The sequence below is a fragment of the Dipodomys ordii genome, unplaced genomic scaffold (assembly GCF_000151885.1).
Source record: "Dipodomys ordii isolate 6190 unplaced genomic scaffold, Dord_2.0 Scaffold34, whole genome shotgun sequence".
Classification (NCBI taxonomy): Eukaryota; Metazoa; Chordata; class Mammalia; order Rodentia; family Heteromyidae; genus Dipodomys; species Dipodomys ordii.
In genome coordinates this window covers 8,188,498-8,204,460 of record NW_012267250.1, presented here as the reverse complement: position 1 = coordinate 8,204,460, position 15,963 = coordinate 8,188,498, and the positions used below count along the sequence as shown (strand labels likewise).

At 38.1% G+C, this 15,963-nt stretch overlaps 1 protein-coding gene and 1 pseudogene across 2 annotated transcripts; one reads left to right on the top strand and one right to left on the bottom strand.

Annotated features, from left to right (window-relative positions):
• Positions 1–299: 299 nt before the first annotated feature.
• Mrln (myoregulin) lies at positions 300–12,157 on the top strand. Of its 2 annotated transcripts, none has more exons than XM_013017134.1 (2): positions 300–355; positions 11,894–12,157. In XM_013017134.1, exon 2 carries the CDS (start codon positions 11,912–11,914, stop codon positions 12,050–12,052), a length of 141 nt encoding a protein of 46 aa, XP_012872588.1. In that variant the 5' UTR covers positions 300–355; positions 11,894–11,911; the 3' UTR covers positions 12,053–12,157. The 2 variants fall into 2 exon arrangements, with proteins under 2 accessions (XP_012872588.1, XP_012872587.1); XM_013017133.1 differs by lacking the exon at positions 300–355 and adding an exon at positions 10,626–10,766.
• A 1,091-nt stretch (positions 12,158–13,248) lies between these two features.
• LOC105986302 lies at positions 13,249–13,622 on the bottom strand (annotated as a pseudogene).
• Positions 13,623–15,963: the final 2,341 nt, after the last annotated feature.

Here is a 15,963-nt window from a genome sequence, read left to right as displayed (position 1 = left end):
GCAAAGGTTAGTATAACATTAAGTAAATCAGAACACACTCCTTATTAAGGATATTTTTGTTTGTATATTCATAATTCTTAACTCTTAACATAAGGCTTCATGAGCAGGGGATCTTCTCTCCATGGCTTGAGCTCCTGGGTAAGTATATTTCTGTTATAATTTATTCCACCTGTGTCTGCCAATTTCTTTCCACTTGCCTTCTCCTGTGACATTCTGGCTCATGTTTCTTCATAAAGCTCTAAGCCAGTTATTAATAACAGCCCAGTGAGCTCCTGATCAACTAAAAGCATATGGTGTTTTTCATGAGAGAGATCATCCTCTTGAATTTGGACTTTGATTACTGAATCCCTCAACAGTAAGTGGTCTTATTTTATTTTTTTAAATAATAAAGTTGCATTTTAAGACATTTATGTAGGAAGATAGAGTACAGTGTACCTCTTCTTTTCCTCTGGTGGAAGGAAAGCATAATGTTACAAAAGACTTGCTAAGACTCACAAAGTCCATTTCCATTCCTGAATGTCAACATCTCCCTTAGTATACTAAGACTGATTACAAAAGAGACACATAAACTAAAATCTTCCTCCTTTTGTCTCTTGGCTCCATGTAGTCAGGAGATGTACGAGATTAATAATATTGTGTTTAAGTTTCTTGACCAAGTTCTAGTACTGCTGTTTGATACCTTTGCTTCCCTGTATTTCCTCTCCAAATAAGATTCCATTGATTTCAAAGAGAATTTTCACATATGGAAAGTGCATGCAGGATAGGAGACAATGGGGTCTTGCTATTTTTTTCCATATTCCAGGTTTGCATCAGAAGACATGATCTTGTTGCATGGCTCCATTGCCTGACTGTTTTGTAGCCAAATGCTTTGTCTTTGCAGCTTTCTTTATAATGGTTGCTTCTGAAAATTCTACAAAGTAGGTCATTGAGATTTCTGACTGGAAAAATAGGATCATAAAACCCAGAAAGGCAGATGTTTTACTTGGTCATTGGGCACCGAACTAAAAGCTGGCATTTTGATCCTTCTTCAAGATTCTTCTTTATAGACTGGTACAAGTTCCTGAGTGGGTTATACACATTCAGTTCCTGAGTATATGTATCGGACTACTATATAACATTTTTAATGGAGGCATTGCCATGAACTAGAAAGTAATAGGGGGGATCCAGTAGGGATTCCTGGTTTGGACCACTTACAAATGGTGTGGTCTTACTCAGGGACTCAGATATTCATTTGTAAAGTGAGAATCTTAGCCTGCTTTACAGGGTTGTCAGGTTTACTAATAATGTTTAAAAGCAGCCAGGTAGAGTAAGAACTGTTTTAACATTGGTCATAAAAATCCTTAATCATCATTTACTGGTTTCAGTTTTAAATCTAGAACATTCAATGTGGTCTTTGATGGGAAATTAGAGGACACTATTAGCTTTTACTGCTTTTCATCTCTTCATTTTTAGAATAATGCAAGCCCTGCAAATGGGATGAGTGGCATGTAGTAATTCAGGACATGAAGGCTAGGGCTGGGATCAGTGGTGACATGGGAGTCCAAAATGAATTTCAAACACAAGGATTATTTTTATAAATGTACCTGCCCTGTTACAAGCAATATCTAGCATTTTTTTTCTTTTGGGTAGGTGCTTCTGGATTTCCAGAGGACAGATTCCCTTTTTCCTACATTTGATTCTATTCCATGAGTCTGGATAGCACAAGGATGGTTGTCTGAAGACGCCTGCTTCCCACAGTGTTACTCTGTGACTCAGAAGACAGAATGAGATTTGTGTTTCCATCTGCAAGCTTTCATTCTGCAAAACTGTATTTCATTTTTAATGTGTGCAGGGTACAGTGTTAGGACAGTGTTAGGCTAGTAAGAGTCCCATAAACTTTTAATATAGTAGGAAAAAGCAGTCATTATATGAGTAACTCTGAGTAAGAGTCAGAATGGGCTTGGTCATGATTCAGTGCTCTTCAGAGCTCCTTCTAAGTAATGACTGTGTGTCAGTACCACCTTAATGTCATACACAGAAGAAATTACTATTGATCATGTATTTGTCCTGCACTTGCAGTTGCTGCTATCAATTTTCTTCTATAGGAGGTCAAAGTCTTTCATTTAAAACTCAAAATTTGGCTTTCCAACTTAGCCAGTGACTTTGTCAACTAAATGCCACAAAGATGATTCCGTGAATATTTGCAGAGAAGTGTGTGGTGTGGGCTGTTTAGATAGTTAAAAAGCCTTACCAAACTGTGCACTGTGGCTCATGCTAGTAATCCTAGCTATTTGGGAGGCTGAGAGATTGTGGTTCAAAGCCAGCCCAGGCTGGAAAGTCTGTGAGACTCTTTTATTTTTATTTTTATTATGAAAATACCATACAGAGGAGTTACAATTACATGGGCAAGATAATGAGTACATTTCTTATCAAGCATTGTTTCCCCTTGCTATCCCTTCCCATATCCCGCCCCACCCACCCATATTTCCCCCCTTCCCCTACAACCCCCACCCCCACCCCGGCCAAAGTTGTAAAGTTCATTTTTTGACATAACAACTTGTACATCTCATTGTTGCAATGGGTCCACCTGTATCCCTAGTTAAACAATTTGTTTTTTCCCTTCCCCTCCACAAATTATACCAACATCCAATACAGTGAAAACAGGAGTTATATCATGGGGGAGGGACATACAAAGCAACAAAGAAATCATCTTATAAATATGTTAGAAACAATCGCATGAAAGTAAAAAACATTTGAATACATATCTGACCTTTTCTGCTTGACTCAGACATATTCCCTTATTGCAAATAAGGGAAACCATGGGACCTATGTTTCTGTGGGCTTGGCTTACTTCACTTAGTATAATTTTTTCCAAGTCTTTCCATTTCCTAACAAATGGGGCAATGTCATTCTTTCTGATGGAGGCATAGAATTCCATTGTGTATATATACCACATTTTCTTGATCCATTCATCTACTGAGGGGCATCTGGGTTGGTTCCATATCTTAGCTATGGTAAATAATGCTGCAATAAACATAGTCGTGCTGGTAGCTTTGTAGACATTTGGGTAAATGCCCAAAAGTGGGATTGCTGGGTCATAGGGAAGCTCTATGTGGAGTCTTTTGAGGAACCTCCATACTGCTTTCCAAAGTGGTTGAACAAGTTTACACTCTGTGAGACTCTTGTTTCCAATTAACTATCAGAAAACCAGAAGTGGAACTGTGGCTCAAAGTGGTAGAGTGCTAGCCTTGAGCAAAAAAAATAAATAAATAAAACTCAAGTGACATCACACAGGCCCTGAGTTCAAGCCCTATGACTTGGAATTGAACTCAAGGCCTAGACACTATTCCTAACTTTTTTCTTTCAAAGCTGGTGCTCTACCACTTGAGCCACAACTCTACTTCCAGTTTCTTTTTGGTTAATCAGAGATAAGTGTCTTTTGGGTTTTTCTGTCTGGGCTGTTTTCTAACCAAGATCCTCAGATCTCAGCCTCCTGAATAGCTAGGATTACAGGTGTGAGCCAAAAGTACCCTGTATCAAATGCTTTTGAGAATTCATATAAGCCCAGAGATTCTCTGCTTTCGCATTCCTTAACCATAGTCAAGCCAGGGATGACACTTACTTGGGTGGTTGAGTTCTACAAATAACATTCCCCCACAAGTTGAGCCCATCTTTCCCACTTTTGTTTCTCCATAATACCTAAGAGATAATTGTTGGATGGTATTACCGCAATGAGACTCCCTCAGGAAGCCTGGTGTAGCTCGTCCCCAGCCAGACCTCTGCACATGTCATCTGTCCTTGTAAGACTGCATTCCTGCTATGATTCATGGAGAGGACTAGGAAACTTGGCAGGCAGAAAGTGGATAATATTTTGATTATTTACATTCAACAATATTTCCTAATGTCAAGTGCTCACAATTGTATAATGTAGGCATCTTAGGGTCAATGCACGATCTCTTTGGGGTGGGAATATGGCAGCTGGGAAATCTCATCCTTCTGAAGTCCTGTTAGTTGATGGTTAAGAGAACATTTTGTTCATGTGGAGAAAAGTAGTTCATTTGGGGTCATGACATTCACTTTGAGGCATGGCCATAGATGCCTTGGGAAAGCCAAAAACTGAAGTTTACATGGGAAATATGTGAGACCAAAGATAGTGACTCCTCACAAGTCTGAGACCATCCCTTCCCTGTGAAACCTATAGATCAGGAGGACCCTCCTTAGTACTACCCACCAGACAAGCCATTGCTCCACTGTTCACGTATTCATGCATCTGCCTCATCCTCCCAGGATGCTCGATCTCTGATGAACCATTTGTCGCTACTCATCCATCTAAGTCACTCCATCCCTTGGGATCATAGTTGTGCCACAGGGAAGGGGCCCACTCTCTGATTCAGCTTTGTCTAATCACCACTGAGTGCCAAATAGCACGCGGGGCTCTTGGCTTCCTTTTTTTAAAAAAAATCAATTCTGCAATGTGGTAAAGACTAGGCTGAGGGTTTTGAAGCCCAACAGATCTCCATGCAAATCCATGTTCACTTCTTGCTAAGTATGTGACCCTCACTTCTTTGGGCTTTGATCTCTCCAACTGAGAAGACTGTGTTATTAATAGTCAATCTTAGTTTTATAGACATTAGATCAAATTGGGTGCTAGAGACTCAACTTTGTTAGGTATTACATTTTCTCAGACCCCTGCAAGACAGGTATTATCTCTGCTCTCCACGTGAAACAGCATCCAGAGTTAATGCTTTGTCCAGGGCTACAAAGATAACAATGTCTGAGCCAAAGGCAGTTCTGTGGAGCTTCACATCCTACAAGCTCTCTGTATTGTAAACTGAACGTCTGTGACCAAACATATGTTTTCCATTGAAGTTTACTTTGTCAAGTTCACCCTATGACTCTCTGTTTTCACTTGTGTTTAACTTCACCCAAGTCTTTTCTTGCCTGAATGTGAGATATGAAGAAATGATGAAGGTAACATCTTTTCCAATCACAAAGTCTTGTGAAGCACAGAAATCCAATCAGAAAATAAGGCAATTATGGTGCTAGCTCTGGAAAAAAAAACTGTGACCACACAAGTCTTGTACTTCTCCGGGCCTTGTTTGTCAAGTGAGAAGTTCATAAAAGATCAGATATCATTTCTGATGTCAGCTTTCTTTTAACACTTAAAACTTTGCAATACTATTGTTTTTCTTACCAAAAAAAAAGAGAGAGAGAAATCACCTCAAATTCAAGTCATCATCGAGAAACAAGGTATGAAAAAATAGGCTGTAGTCATTCAAAAGCCACATACCATGTCTTTATTCTCATACAAACGTTCTCTAGTACAAGATTCATGTCAATGATAATTTCTTAGCTATAGGTTGAATTCCATTTGTGATGTAATTCACCATTGAGTAGGATTTAGTGGGATCTTAATTCATTCAAAAAGTGCTGCTTGAACCTACATTTCAGGAATCTAGAGAGCATAAGAAAAGATCATGAGTTTTCAATTAATTATGGAATCCATTGACTCTGAGTGCGTGGGTTGGGGGGAGTGAATTTCCATCATGACATAGGAACAGTAGCCATCTCAACAGAACACATTTATCCTAAATCTTGATATGTTTGTTCTCTTCCAATAATTTGAATTAGTTCCCTATTGCAAGTAAAAAAAGCATAAAGTAGCAATAAATAATTTTCTTATGATTTCTCAAATTTTTCTTTCTTTCTTTCTTTCTTTTTTTTTGTCAGTGGTGGGGCTTGAGCTCAGTGCCTAGGCACTGTCCCTGAGCAATTTGCTCAAGGCTGGTGCTCTACCACTTTGAGCCACAGTTCTACTTCCAGTTTTCTGGTAGTTAATTGGAGGTAAGAGTCTCACGGGGATTTTCTGCCCAGGCTGGCTTTAAACTGTGATCCTCAGATTTCAGCCTCCTGAGTAACAGGATTAAAGGCATAAGCCATTGGCACCTGGTGATTTGCCAAGTTCAAAAGGACAATTTAATTGAATATAATCTTTATGGGAAAAGGATGACATTTTCCAAACTGAGACTAATCGAAAAGACTTCAAACCTGGGGTTTCATTTTTAAAATGGTTTTCTGGGAAAATATTCTCTGTGTGCTGTTTTTCTTGTTACTGCCATCTGAACAAAATGAACTCTCTTCCAAGAAAACATCGACTTCAAGTGCAACTCCTAAGCCAAAACTTGTTGAGAACTAATTAGTGACAGAGACCATGAGACACTGGGATCCAAGATAGATAAGGATTCTCATCTTCTAAGAACACAGCAACTATTCATGTAAACAGCTGTGGTATAGTGCAGTGGCTGACAATATACTGCAGACAAGAGCAAAATAAGTTCTGTCAAGGGAAGGAAGAGTGGATCACAAGAGGACACAGCGGTCTGAAAAGATGAGTAGGAGTTTGACAGATTTGTGCATTTTGATAGCTAAAGAAACTGAGATTGGTTCACTCAAAGGGCAGAGTCAATTAGTAGTATGATAGACTATAAGTAATAGTTGCTATTACTTATTATATGTTTACTTTCTAGGCAGAAGTATTATTTCATTTAATTTTCACATTATGCTATGAAATAGAAACTATTATTATCCCCAGTTTATAGAAGTTCTAACTGAGGCATACAGATAATTTAACCTGCCAAAAGTCCCCTGGTAAGTGGCAGGTCTAAGATTTGAAACATCTCCATATGCTTGTAGAGCCCTTTCTCAACTATCATGTCCTTGAAGAATTTGTCTTATGGCTTGCTAATGTTCAGAGAATTAAGGGGAGAAACTTGTCATGTACAAGATGAATAGTGAGTAGAAACAAAATATAAATGAAAAAAGCCAGGCATGGCAGCGCCAGTTGTAGTCTCAGCACTCAGGAAACTGAGGCAGGATGCTTACAAAATCATGTTCAGACTAGGTCTTAATCATAAGACCTTGTTTCAAAAGACAAAACAGTTATGATGCATTTGTTCTGAGTACACTGTGTGTGTATGTGTGGAAAGACCACAATGAAATCCCCTCATCTTAATAAATTTGATTCAAAAATTAAAAAAAAAGAATTTCAGAGAAAAGATTATGATAGTTAAAGATAGTAAAAATAAATAAATAAAGGTTACTAAAACACTACTTTCAGCTAACCTCATTGCTACCCAGTAAGCGTATAGTTATAGTCTGGGAAATGTCCCACTGAAAGAGGGCAGATTGTTTTGACATGAGTAAAATAACAACTCACTGTTATTCTGAACTCTGGCAAACTCAGGGATGTCAGGCCTAGAAAGGCAATGGTGAGACCATCCAACCCATTGTTCAACAAGCAATCCACATTAATGGAAAGCAGCCAGGACTCAAAGAGAGAGGATATTAATGAATTTGTAGTAGATTTCTCTTCTAGTATAGTCAATTTCCACTGTAATGAAGAGCCTTTCAAAAGTAACTTCTCATTTGAAAACATTAATAAATCAGTGAAGATGAGAGAAGGTGACACCTGAAGTCATAGGCTGGTGTCTGGACTTCCACACTGAATAAAAACAGGCTTGGGCTACTTTGGGCCCATACTGCCCAATAGTTGATTGTCAAGGCCCAGCACACAACTGTCTCTCAATAAACAATAGTTTCATAATTTACTTAGATGGCCTATGAAGGGGAAATGGACAGATTTCAATTGTCTTGCTTTTCAACATGTGTCTCTGCTTCTGTGAACATTATCTTCATGGTTATATATTGATAGAAGGAGTAGGATTAGAGAATTCTTCTTAAGATATTTTTGAAATGTGAATCACATGTTTAAGACTTGGGTCCAAGGAAAAGTGTTTTTCTTTTGATTGCAAAAGAGATTTTACAGAGTGTGCTCTGTTCTTTTTCTCGACCAAAGGCCACACCTCATCAAGGGAAATAGTAAAGGTTGAAAGGAGCTGAGAAAAGGGTGAACTAGGAATAAGATTTTAATAGTAGAGGTTTGGTTGGTTCTTTCACCACAGGAGCAAGCCATCTGGAGAATACATAATTTTTGTGATGCTGGGAGTCAGGAATCATACCAGAAACTTTTTTTGCGTAACAATCAAATAATAGAGGCAAGGGCATGCATGTCCATGACAGAGAGGATGGTGAATATAATGAAGTCCAGCTCCTAGAAAACCAAGGTTATTGCTGTTTTCCATCTATCTAACCAACTTTGTAAGAGCACTACTCAAGTGTCCAATAAATAAGGAACACATCCATTTTAATTAGATTATTTGGAGATAAATTTTGATGGAGTCAAAGGAAAAATGTTTTAAAAACTAGATATGGGACGATCTATTCTGGTTTCAGTGTAATGTTCTATGAAATTATATGCTGACTTCCCAATGCCTTCTGAACATGGGTAAAAGAGAGGTAGAAGCACTGAAATGGGAAGGGAATTATTTGCAGTTACTTGATGCTTCAATATAAAAAATACTTGGCCTCAAAATAATGTAGGATGCCATATCAGAAATTGAAGGCTGTATCGTTTTAGTTGTGATTTTTAAAACACAAGATATTCAATAGTTTTTAAACCATTTCAACTTGTTTGAAATTTATGTGTGTTTTTAGTGTATGTTTTGTTCAGGGGCTGGGAAGGTGGCTCAGTGGTAGAATGCTTGCCTCGCATGCATGAGGCCCTGGGTTTGATTCCTCCGCATCACATAAGCAGAAAAAAGCCGGAAGTGGCGCTGTGGCTCAAGTGGTAGAGAGCTAGCCTTGAGCTGAAGATCTGAGGGACAGCGCCCAGGCCCAGAGTTCAGCCCTCATGACCGACCAAAAAAAAAACAAAAAAACAACAAACCAACAAAAACCAACAACTAAGGAGTTGTAGGCATACTCAAGTGGTAGAGTGCCTGCTTAGCAAGCCCAAGACCCCAAGTTCAACCCCAGCACTGCCAAAAACAAAGCAAAACAATACTCGAAAGTTGTTTTTTTAATTGCTGCTATTAAATAAATAGCTTCCTCTCAAATGCAAAGAGGGGGAAAAAAACCAAAAACTTGATTGCTAAGATTGTACCTGCGTAAGAAGTAATATATATTAACATAGTAGAATGTATTGTTATGCTTTTAATTTTCTGTGTGTGTGCATGCATGCATGCCAGTACTGCAGCTTGGATTTGTCTTTCCAAGGCTAGTGCTATGCCACTCAAGCCACACCTCCAATTCTGGTTTTTTTGGGGGGGGCGTTTAATTGGTTATAAAAGTCTTATAATCTTTCCTTCTCTAACTTTAAACCAAGGTCCTCAGATCTCAGCCTCCTGAGTAGCTAGGATTATAAGCATGAGCCACTGGCATCTGGAAATACTCAAAATTTTAGTCCATAGTAAGATATGTGCATGCTAGCAAACATGTTACAATACAAATTTGTGTACTTCCAATGATGTAGATCTAAAAACTCATAATCTTCCTGCTTTGGCCTCATGAATATTGAGATTATAGGTCTATATCAACTCACTTAGTTCATATTTAACTATTGAATTATCATTTTCAAGTAATGCTTTTGTGCTTTCATATTTGTAATAACCATCATTTAAATGAATAACTGATACTCAATTTCTAGCTAAAATGTGATTTATTGGCCAGTCCCATGTGTATGCCCTTACTTGGTAAAAATGCTATGAAGTTTGTCATATTCTCACCTCTGCCTTTCACCTATTCACTTATGAGTTGACTACTTTTCTATACGGACAATCCATAGATGGAACAAACTTCAAATTCAGATTGCTTCAAAATCTGAAACATTTTGAGCACCAATAAGATACCACAACTGGAAATTCTACACTTAGCTTCATGTGATAGGTCACAATCAAATAAAGTTACCTTTAGACCATGCTTATAAATGTTACATATTGAAACATAAATGAATTTTGTTAGTGGCATATGCTTTCAATCCCAGCACTAGTGAGACCAAGGGAAGAGAGAGGCAATTTCAAGGCCAGTCTGGGCTCCATAATAAGACCTTGCCTCAAAGAAATTAAATTAAATTAAAATAATAAATAAAAGAATTTTGTGGTTAAACTTGGGAGCCATCTGTAAGATATATTGTTATACATATGCAAAATTTCAAAAAATCTGAAAAAGAAAACCAAAACAATTTGATCCCAAAGAGATACTTAGCTTGCTCTTAAATCAGAACAAGCAAAGCTTAAAGAGAAGAGAAAAAGAATATGGAAATCAGGGCAAGGAAATAAACAACAATAACAGAAAAACTGTAATAAACACCTTGAAGCACAATTATCTTTATTATATTTAAGTTATAAGATTAACATAACGGATATTTTATATCCTGGTTTATGCTATGAATCAACTCTTTGTAAAAGCAATGCAAAAAACCCCTCAAATATAGAGACGGTTTATGTTGTTTCTGTTAATGTCATAGAGATATTGAAGTCTGTGTTTGACACAATTTTTAGGGGGATTGTTTTTTGTGTTTTTAAAGTGTGGCAAATGTATCCCCTGCCAGGAAAATCTTAGAATTCACTTAATTTTTCTGATAAATATTTTCACTCAGCCATACAATCCATTATTAAAATGAACCTAAAAAGTCTTATTTTCCAAAGACCACTCAACATCTTCTTTGGAAAGTAATTTTAGAGTCTCTCCATGCAGGCTCCCTGCTCCTAACCACCCCCCCCCGCACCCCACATTGCAATCCAATTAAAACCTCTTAATGTGCTTTCACACAGGACACCACCTGTGTTGGATGCACTTTGGTCTAGCAAGAGCAGAGGGAGAAAACAAAAAGAATCTCCCCCACCCCTTAGAGGAGCCGAGTTACCTACCACCACCTGAAATTCATTCAGGTAAGAAAAGGGTTTTTCTCTAGCCAGTCCTTCATCTCTACTAATTTTCTGCTCCTCCCTCACTTCTTCACTGCTTTTGGAGAGAGAAGAAAATAACCAAAAGAACGCACATTGAAGATGCCGAAGTCCAAGGCCAGGGGGCTACAGAGGAAAGGAAGGTCCTCAAAGTGGGAGAAGACAGCATCTGCCTAGTATTCATCTCTCTAACTCTCTCTCTCTTCCTGTCTTTCTCATTTCATTTCCCATCTCTCTCTCCTTGTCTTTGTCTCCGTTTCTGTCTCCCTCTCTGTCTCTCTGCCCTCTCTGTTTCTCCCTGCCTCCTACTATCTTTTTCTCTATATTTCTCTCTTTTAACTACATACATTCCTACACATATTTTTAGTCTAAGGATCTGTAAATGGTTTCTTGCTTCTGTGTTCTCTGAAAAGATGTCAAACTTCTCTGAATGATGCCAAACTCCCACAACCTCACCCTAACAGATATTGAGTGAAATGCTATGACAATATGGGAAACACACCACATATAGATATCTTTTATAATTTTAGCTATTAAAAAATAAAACCATTTCTGAAACACAAAGATGTTGAAGAAATTAAATGTTTGATATCTTTATAGGTGTGACCAACTTATATGGGAGAGGTTCTGGAGAAAAGATAGAACCTGAAATAAAAAAGATTTTAAAAAATCATTTCCTACCTTGTCTTCAAGTTCTCATATCCAGAACATCAAGTGCACAGTTTAGAGGAAAGGGAGCCTCATCTATACCAACAAAAACGATTAAGATGATAAATAACTGTAGCCACATCATAAATAAACTATGAATAACATAGGAAGAGAATGGTCTCTACAAAAGTTTCTTGTTATTCCTTCTAGAAAGATGAGAAAGTTATGTCTTTTATAATGAAAGGCACATATGACATGGCAGAACCTATAAGCATGACATAAAGTGGTCAAAATGAGTGGGAAAGAAATAATTTATTTGTTGGTTACTAATAGGTAGAAAGAATTCCCTGGGAGACTTATCATTGTCATTATATGTTTTAAATGAAGTATGAGATGGAGTTGGAAAGCACTAAGGTTATAAATATGTTCCTCTAATGATATTTTTCTCTTTTTCTCCCCCACAGGGAACAGGAGTTCTGAATATGACTGGTAAAAATTGGATATTAATTTCTACAACCACTCCTCAAAGTTTGGAAGATGAAATAGTTGGAAGACTTCTGAAAATTTTGTTTGTTTTATTTGTTGACTTAATGACTATTATGTATGTTGTTATAACTTCTTAGGAAGTTTGACTTCCTTTCCATGTACATTTCAAACTGAACTCCAGTGAATAAAAGTTTGTATGTTGAGTGACTTCACTTTGCTGATGTCACCAACTTATTCAGGAAGCCAATAAAACATTATAATAGAAACAACATGGTATTCTTTAGTACTGTCTGGTTTATAAATAATCTTCACGTAAATTGAAGTGCATTTATTTTCTGAAAAATCTACACAATCATAAAACTGCTCAATTCTTGATTTGTAAAATGTTCTTATTAATATTATTATTCTCTATTTTTAAAATAGTGTTACCTAAAATTTGTAGGTAAAATTATAAACGAACTTGATTTTTTTGTGACCTTTCGTGCCATTCTATTTTTTTGTTGCTCTATTTATTTTTATTATCTTTCAGTAGTTGTATGAAAGGGGTTTCAATTCAACATGTCAGTTTGTGAATACAATGAGCTATTCTATTTTTAATACAACCTCAGCTTTCCAAAGCCATGTTTTCATATAATATAGCAATAGTTTTTACCCACTTTTTTTCTTTTCTTTCTTTCCTCTCCTCTTTCCTCCCTCCCCTCCCCTCTCCTTCCCTTTTCTTCACGTCCCTTGCATCCTTCTTCCCTCCTTACTGTCTTTTTTTTATTAGTAGGTTTTGAACTCAGGGCATTTTTGGAAGGTAGGTGCTCTTATCTCAAAGCCAAATCTCCATGTCTACTTTCTGCAGGCATTTTGTGATAGTATATTGCTTTTTTTCCCAAGTGTATACCCAGGTGAGATCTGCCTCTGTAGCTAAAGTAATAGGGGTACATATCACTAGGCCGAACTCTTAGTTAAAAAGGGGATTGTAAACTTTTCTTCCCCAGATACCTATAAACCATAGTCCCGCTGATCTCAATTTCCAGAATAGCTAAGATTAAAGGTGTGAGCCACTAATGCCCAGCTTACCCATTTTCTTTCTTTCTTTCTTTCTTTCTTTCTTTCTTTCTTTCTTTCTTTCTTTCTTTCTTTCTTTCTTTCTTTCTTTCTTTCTTTCTTTCTACTAGACAGGTTTAATGATACATTCCTCTTCACAGAGAAATTTAACAGGAATACGCCCATGCAGTGCAGATCCCAAATACACTGGCTTCCCACCTAAACCATCCCAGCTCTCCTCCAGGATAACAGCTGCCAGTGGAGGAATGAGAAACTTAACTTTGTGGGGGAAAAAAAGGAGAAATAGCATTAGCTGGTAATGGAGGAATCGAGTGCCCTTCACTGGGCTGTTTTGGCCTTCTTATTCTTGTTCTTCTTGTCTCTCTTCTTCAGCCCATCCATGTTAACTCTGAGCAGGTTTTAATAAGCCATCTGAAATTTATTCACTTCTTTGGAGCTCACCACAGTGCTGATCTTCTTCTTCCCATCAGTAGCTCTCAACAGACACTTGTTTTCTGCAGGCTCAAGACCCTCCGCAGAACCCTTCCTTGGAATGGGTTTTATTTGACCATCATACTTCTTCAAGATGATGAACACGCTGCCCAGTGGGTGGCACTTCTGGAACAGCCTGCTCAGCTCCATCAGGAACTGCTCGCTCTCCAACAGCACCATGGCGGGGTGCTGCGGCCCACCGCTCAGCCAAAGCCCCAAACAGTTAGGGACGGAAGTCGAGCCTCTTACCCATTTTCTTATATGCATATTTCATCAGTTTGTAGGGAGATTGTTTTCATAATCCTGGAAAATTAAATGAGAGAATTATTTCTTCCAACAAAGATTTAAGAGGGGGGAGTAGAGAGACTTATGAGAAAATTTTATTTTAGGGAGAACATATCAGGAAAGAAAAAAAGTAGGATAGTGCTATATTAGCTTCTTATTTTGAGCTAAATGCCACTGTTATATTAGTTAACAGAAGGCTTACAAGACAGGTATATCCTGAGACAGATATAGGTCACTGACCACCTCCCCACTTAAACAATGAAGAAAGTGAATCTGGAGAAAATATGCCAGCTTGAGGCCATAACTAGAAAGTATCAAACTAGGTCTTAAGCCCTCACAATCAATAATATTATATTTCCTTCAAAGGTAAATAATAATACATCAGTAAAATAAAATGAATCTGCTGAGCTCAAGTTCTATTTATTTGGGCATAATATGCTCTCCAGGTCCCTATCACTACGTTTAGTGCTGCCTCTGGATATTTTCTCACTCCACATTTAAAAATCTTTTAACAGGAAGATTAAGTTTACCTCTTTCTTAAGTTCAACATAACAAAGTGTTCTTTTGCCTTGTTTTCTTAATTCCTTCATTTTCTGACAGTCTTCGTTAAAATATAACTTTTAAACTGCCGTTTAAGCTTTTGGAAAGCAAAGTTCCTCTGTCCTTTACACTTTTTGTGTTTTTTTTTATTAGACACGCATGCTTAACAAAACTTGAATATCTTCAGTGTGATGATTTTCTTCTCTGAATTGGCCCAGTCACTAAATAATTCAAGGTTTTATAAGAGACCTAATGGAGTGTGAAAGGAATTGGACTTTTGAGACATCTTCCCGAACTGACTCTTCCCTGACCTTCATGTGATGTTGGATATTTAAACACAACCCTTCCTTTTGTACAAAAGGGCAACCTTCTATTGATGGGATATGCATCTCCCCATCCCCTTGACCTGGGATTTCTTTGAGCCAATCTTCAGATCACTCACTGATGAGAAAAATCACTTCTGTATTCAGGGAATTGTTTGGTTATTTTGTTTATCTCCCTCCCCTAGCTTCAAGGACATAGGCAGTTTCATTAGAACTAGCAACCCTGAAGCTTGACTACACAGGCAGTATATAACCTGGCTTCCCTTCTCAACTGGCCCTTCAGCTTTCTTAACCAAGGAATAGCACCTATTTCTCTATGTCCTAAGTTTGTAGAGAGGAGGATGAGATGACTAGTATGAAGAGCTTAGTGCAGTGTCTAGCATTTGAAAACCCTTACTTTATAGTAAGTTATTGTTGTTATTATCTATAGGTGGGAGCAGAAGTGATTTATCTCACTTCAAAGTGAATGTTAGCAAGCCTCAGACACCTGGCCTATGCTCTACGTTAGCCCATGCTATTGGCCCAAGGCCAGTGATGGCCTTCCACTGATGCCTGGGCATAGTTCTGTTGGAGACAGAAGTCTGAGCTGGTTGACTCTGGGAGGGCTTTGTTTGCTATGTTTGGGTCGAGGAATGATGTCTAAATTTTATGCTATTACTTGATCAAAGAAGAAAAACACATGATAAACACGGAGTCATACATGTAAGTAATGTTTGTAAAGGCAGTTTTTCTTTACTCTTCAAAGAAATGTTAATTCAGTTCCTATTTTGCCAAATTCCTATTTTGCCAAGTAGGATGTTGGGGAGCCAAGTCGAAGTGATGGGCAAAACAAACTTGGTTCCTGTTCTCATGGAGTTCACAGCCTAGGGGGAAAATCGGGGAATGTGCAAATGGTACAATTATGATTGGGGACTATCAGGTAGGACACACCCAGAGTGTAATGATGTTATAGTGGGAGATGATCAGCAGCAGGATGATCAGCAGCAGCAACTTCTAGGGGGTGTTAGACACCTCAATCCTAACACCCCTGAAAGCTACTGAGTTGAGAATCTGCATTGTAACAAGTTTCCCATGATTCATATTCACGCTATGGTTTGGAAAACTCTGGGCAGCTCATGGATAAGGTGCTCTGCTATGTTGTTGCTCTGGCTACTGGACAGCTATGTGACCTTTGGGCAAGTTGTTAAACCTTTGTGGGTTTTCTGCTTCACCTATGGTAAAGGAAGAGAGTGGGGAGTGGAGAAAGGAAGGAAAAGAGGGAGGAAGGAAGGAAGGAAGAAATCAAGAAGGAAGAAAAGAAGAAAGGAAGGAAGAAGGGAAGGAAAGAAAGGAGGGAGGGAGGGAAGGAGGAAGGATGGATTCTATCTGCTTTG

Bases quoted from the DNA above. Each gene is read 5' to 3' on its own strand.
- Mrln (XM_013017134.1), top strand. From the start codon at position 11,912: ATGACTGGTAAAAATTGGATATTAATTTCTACAACCACTCCTCAAAGT.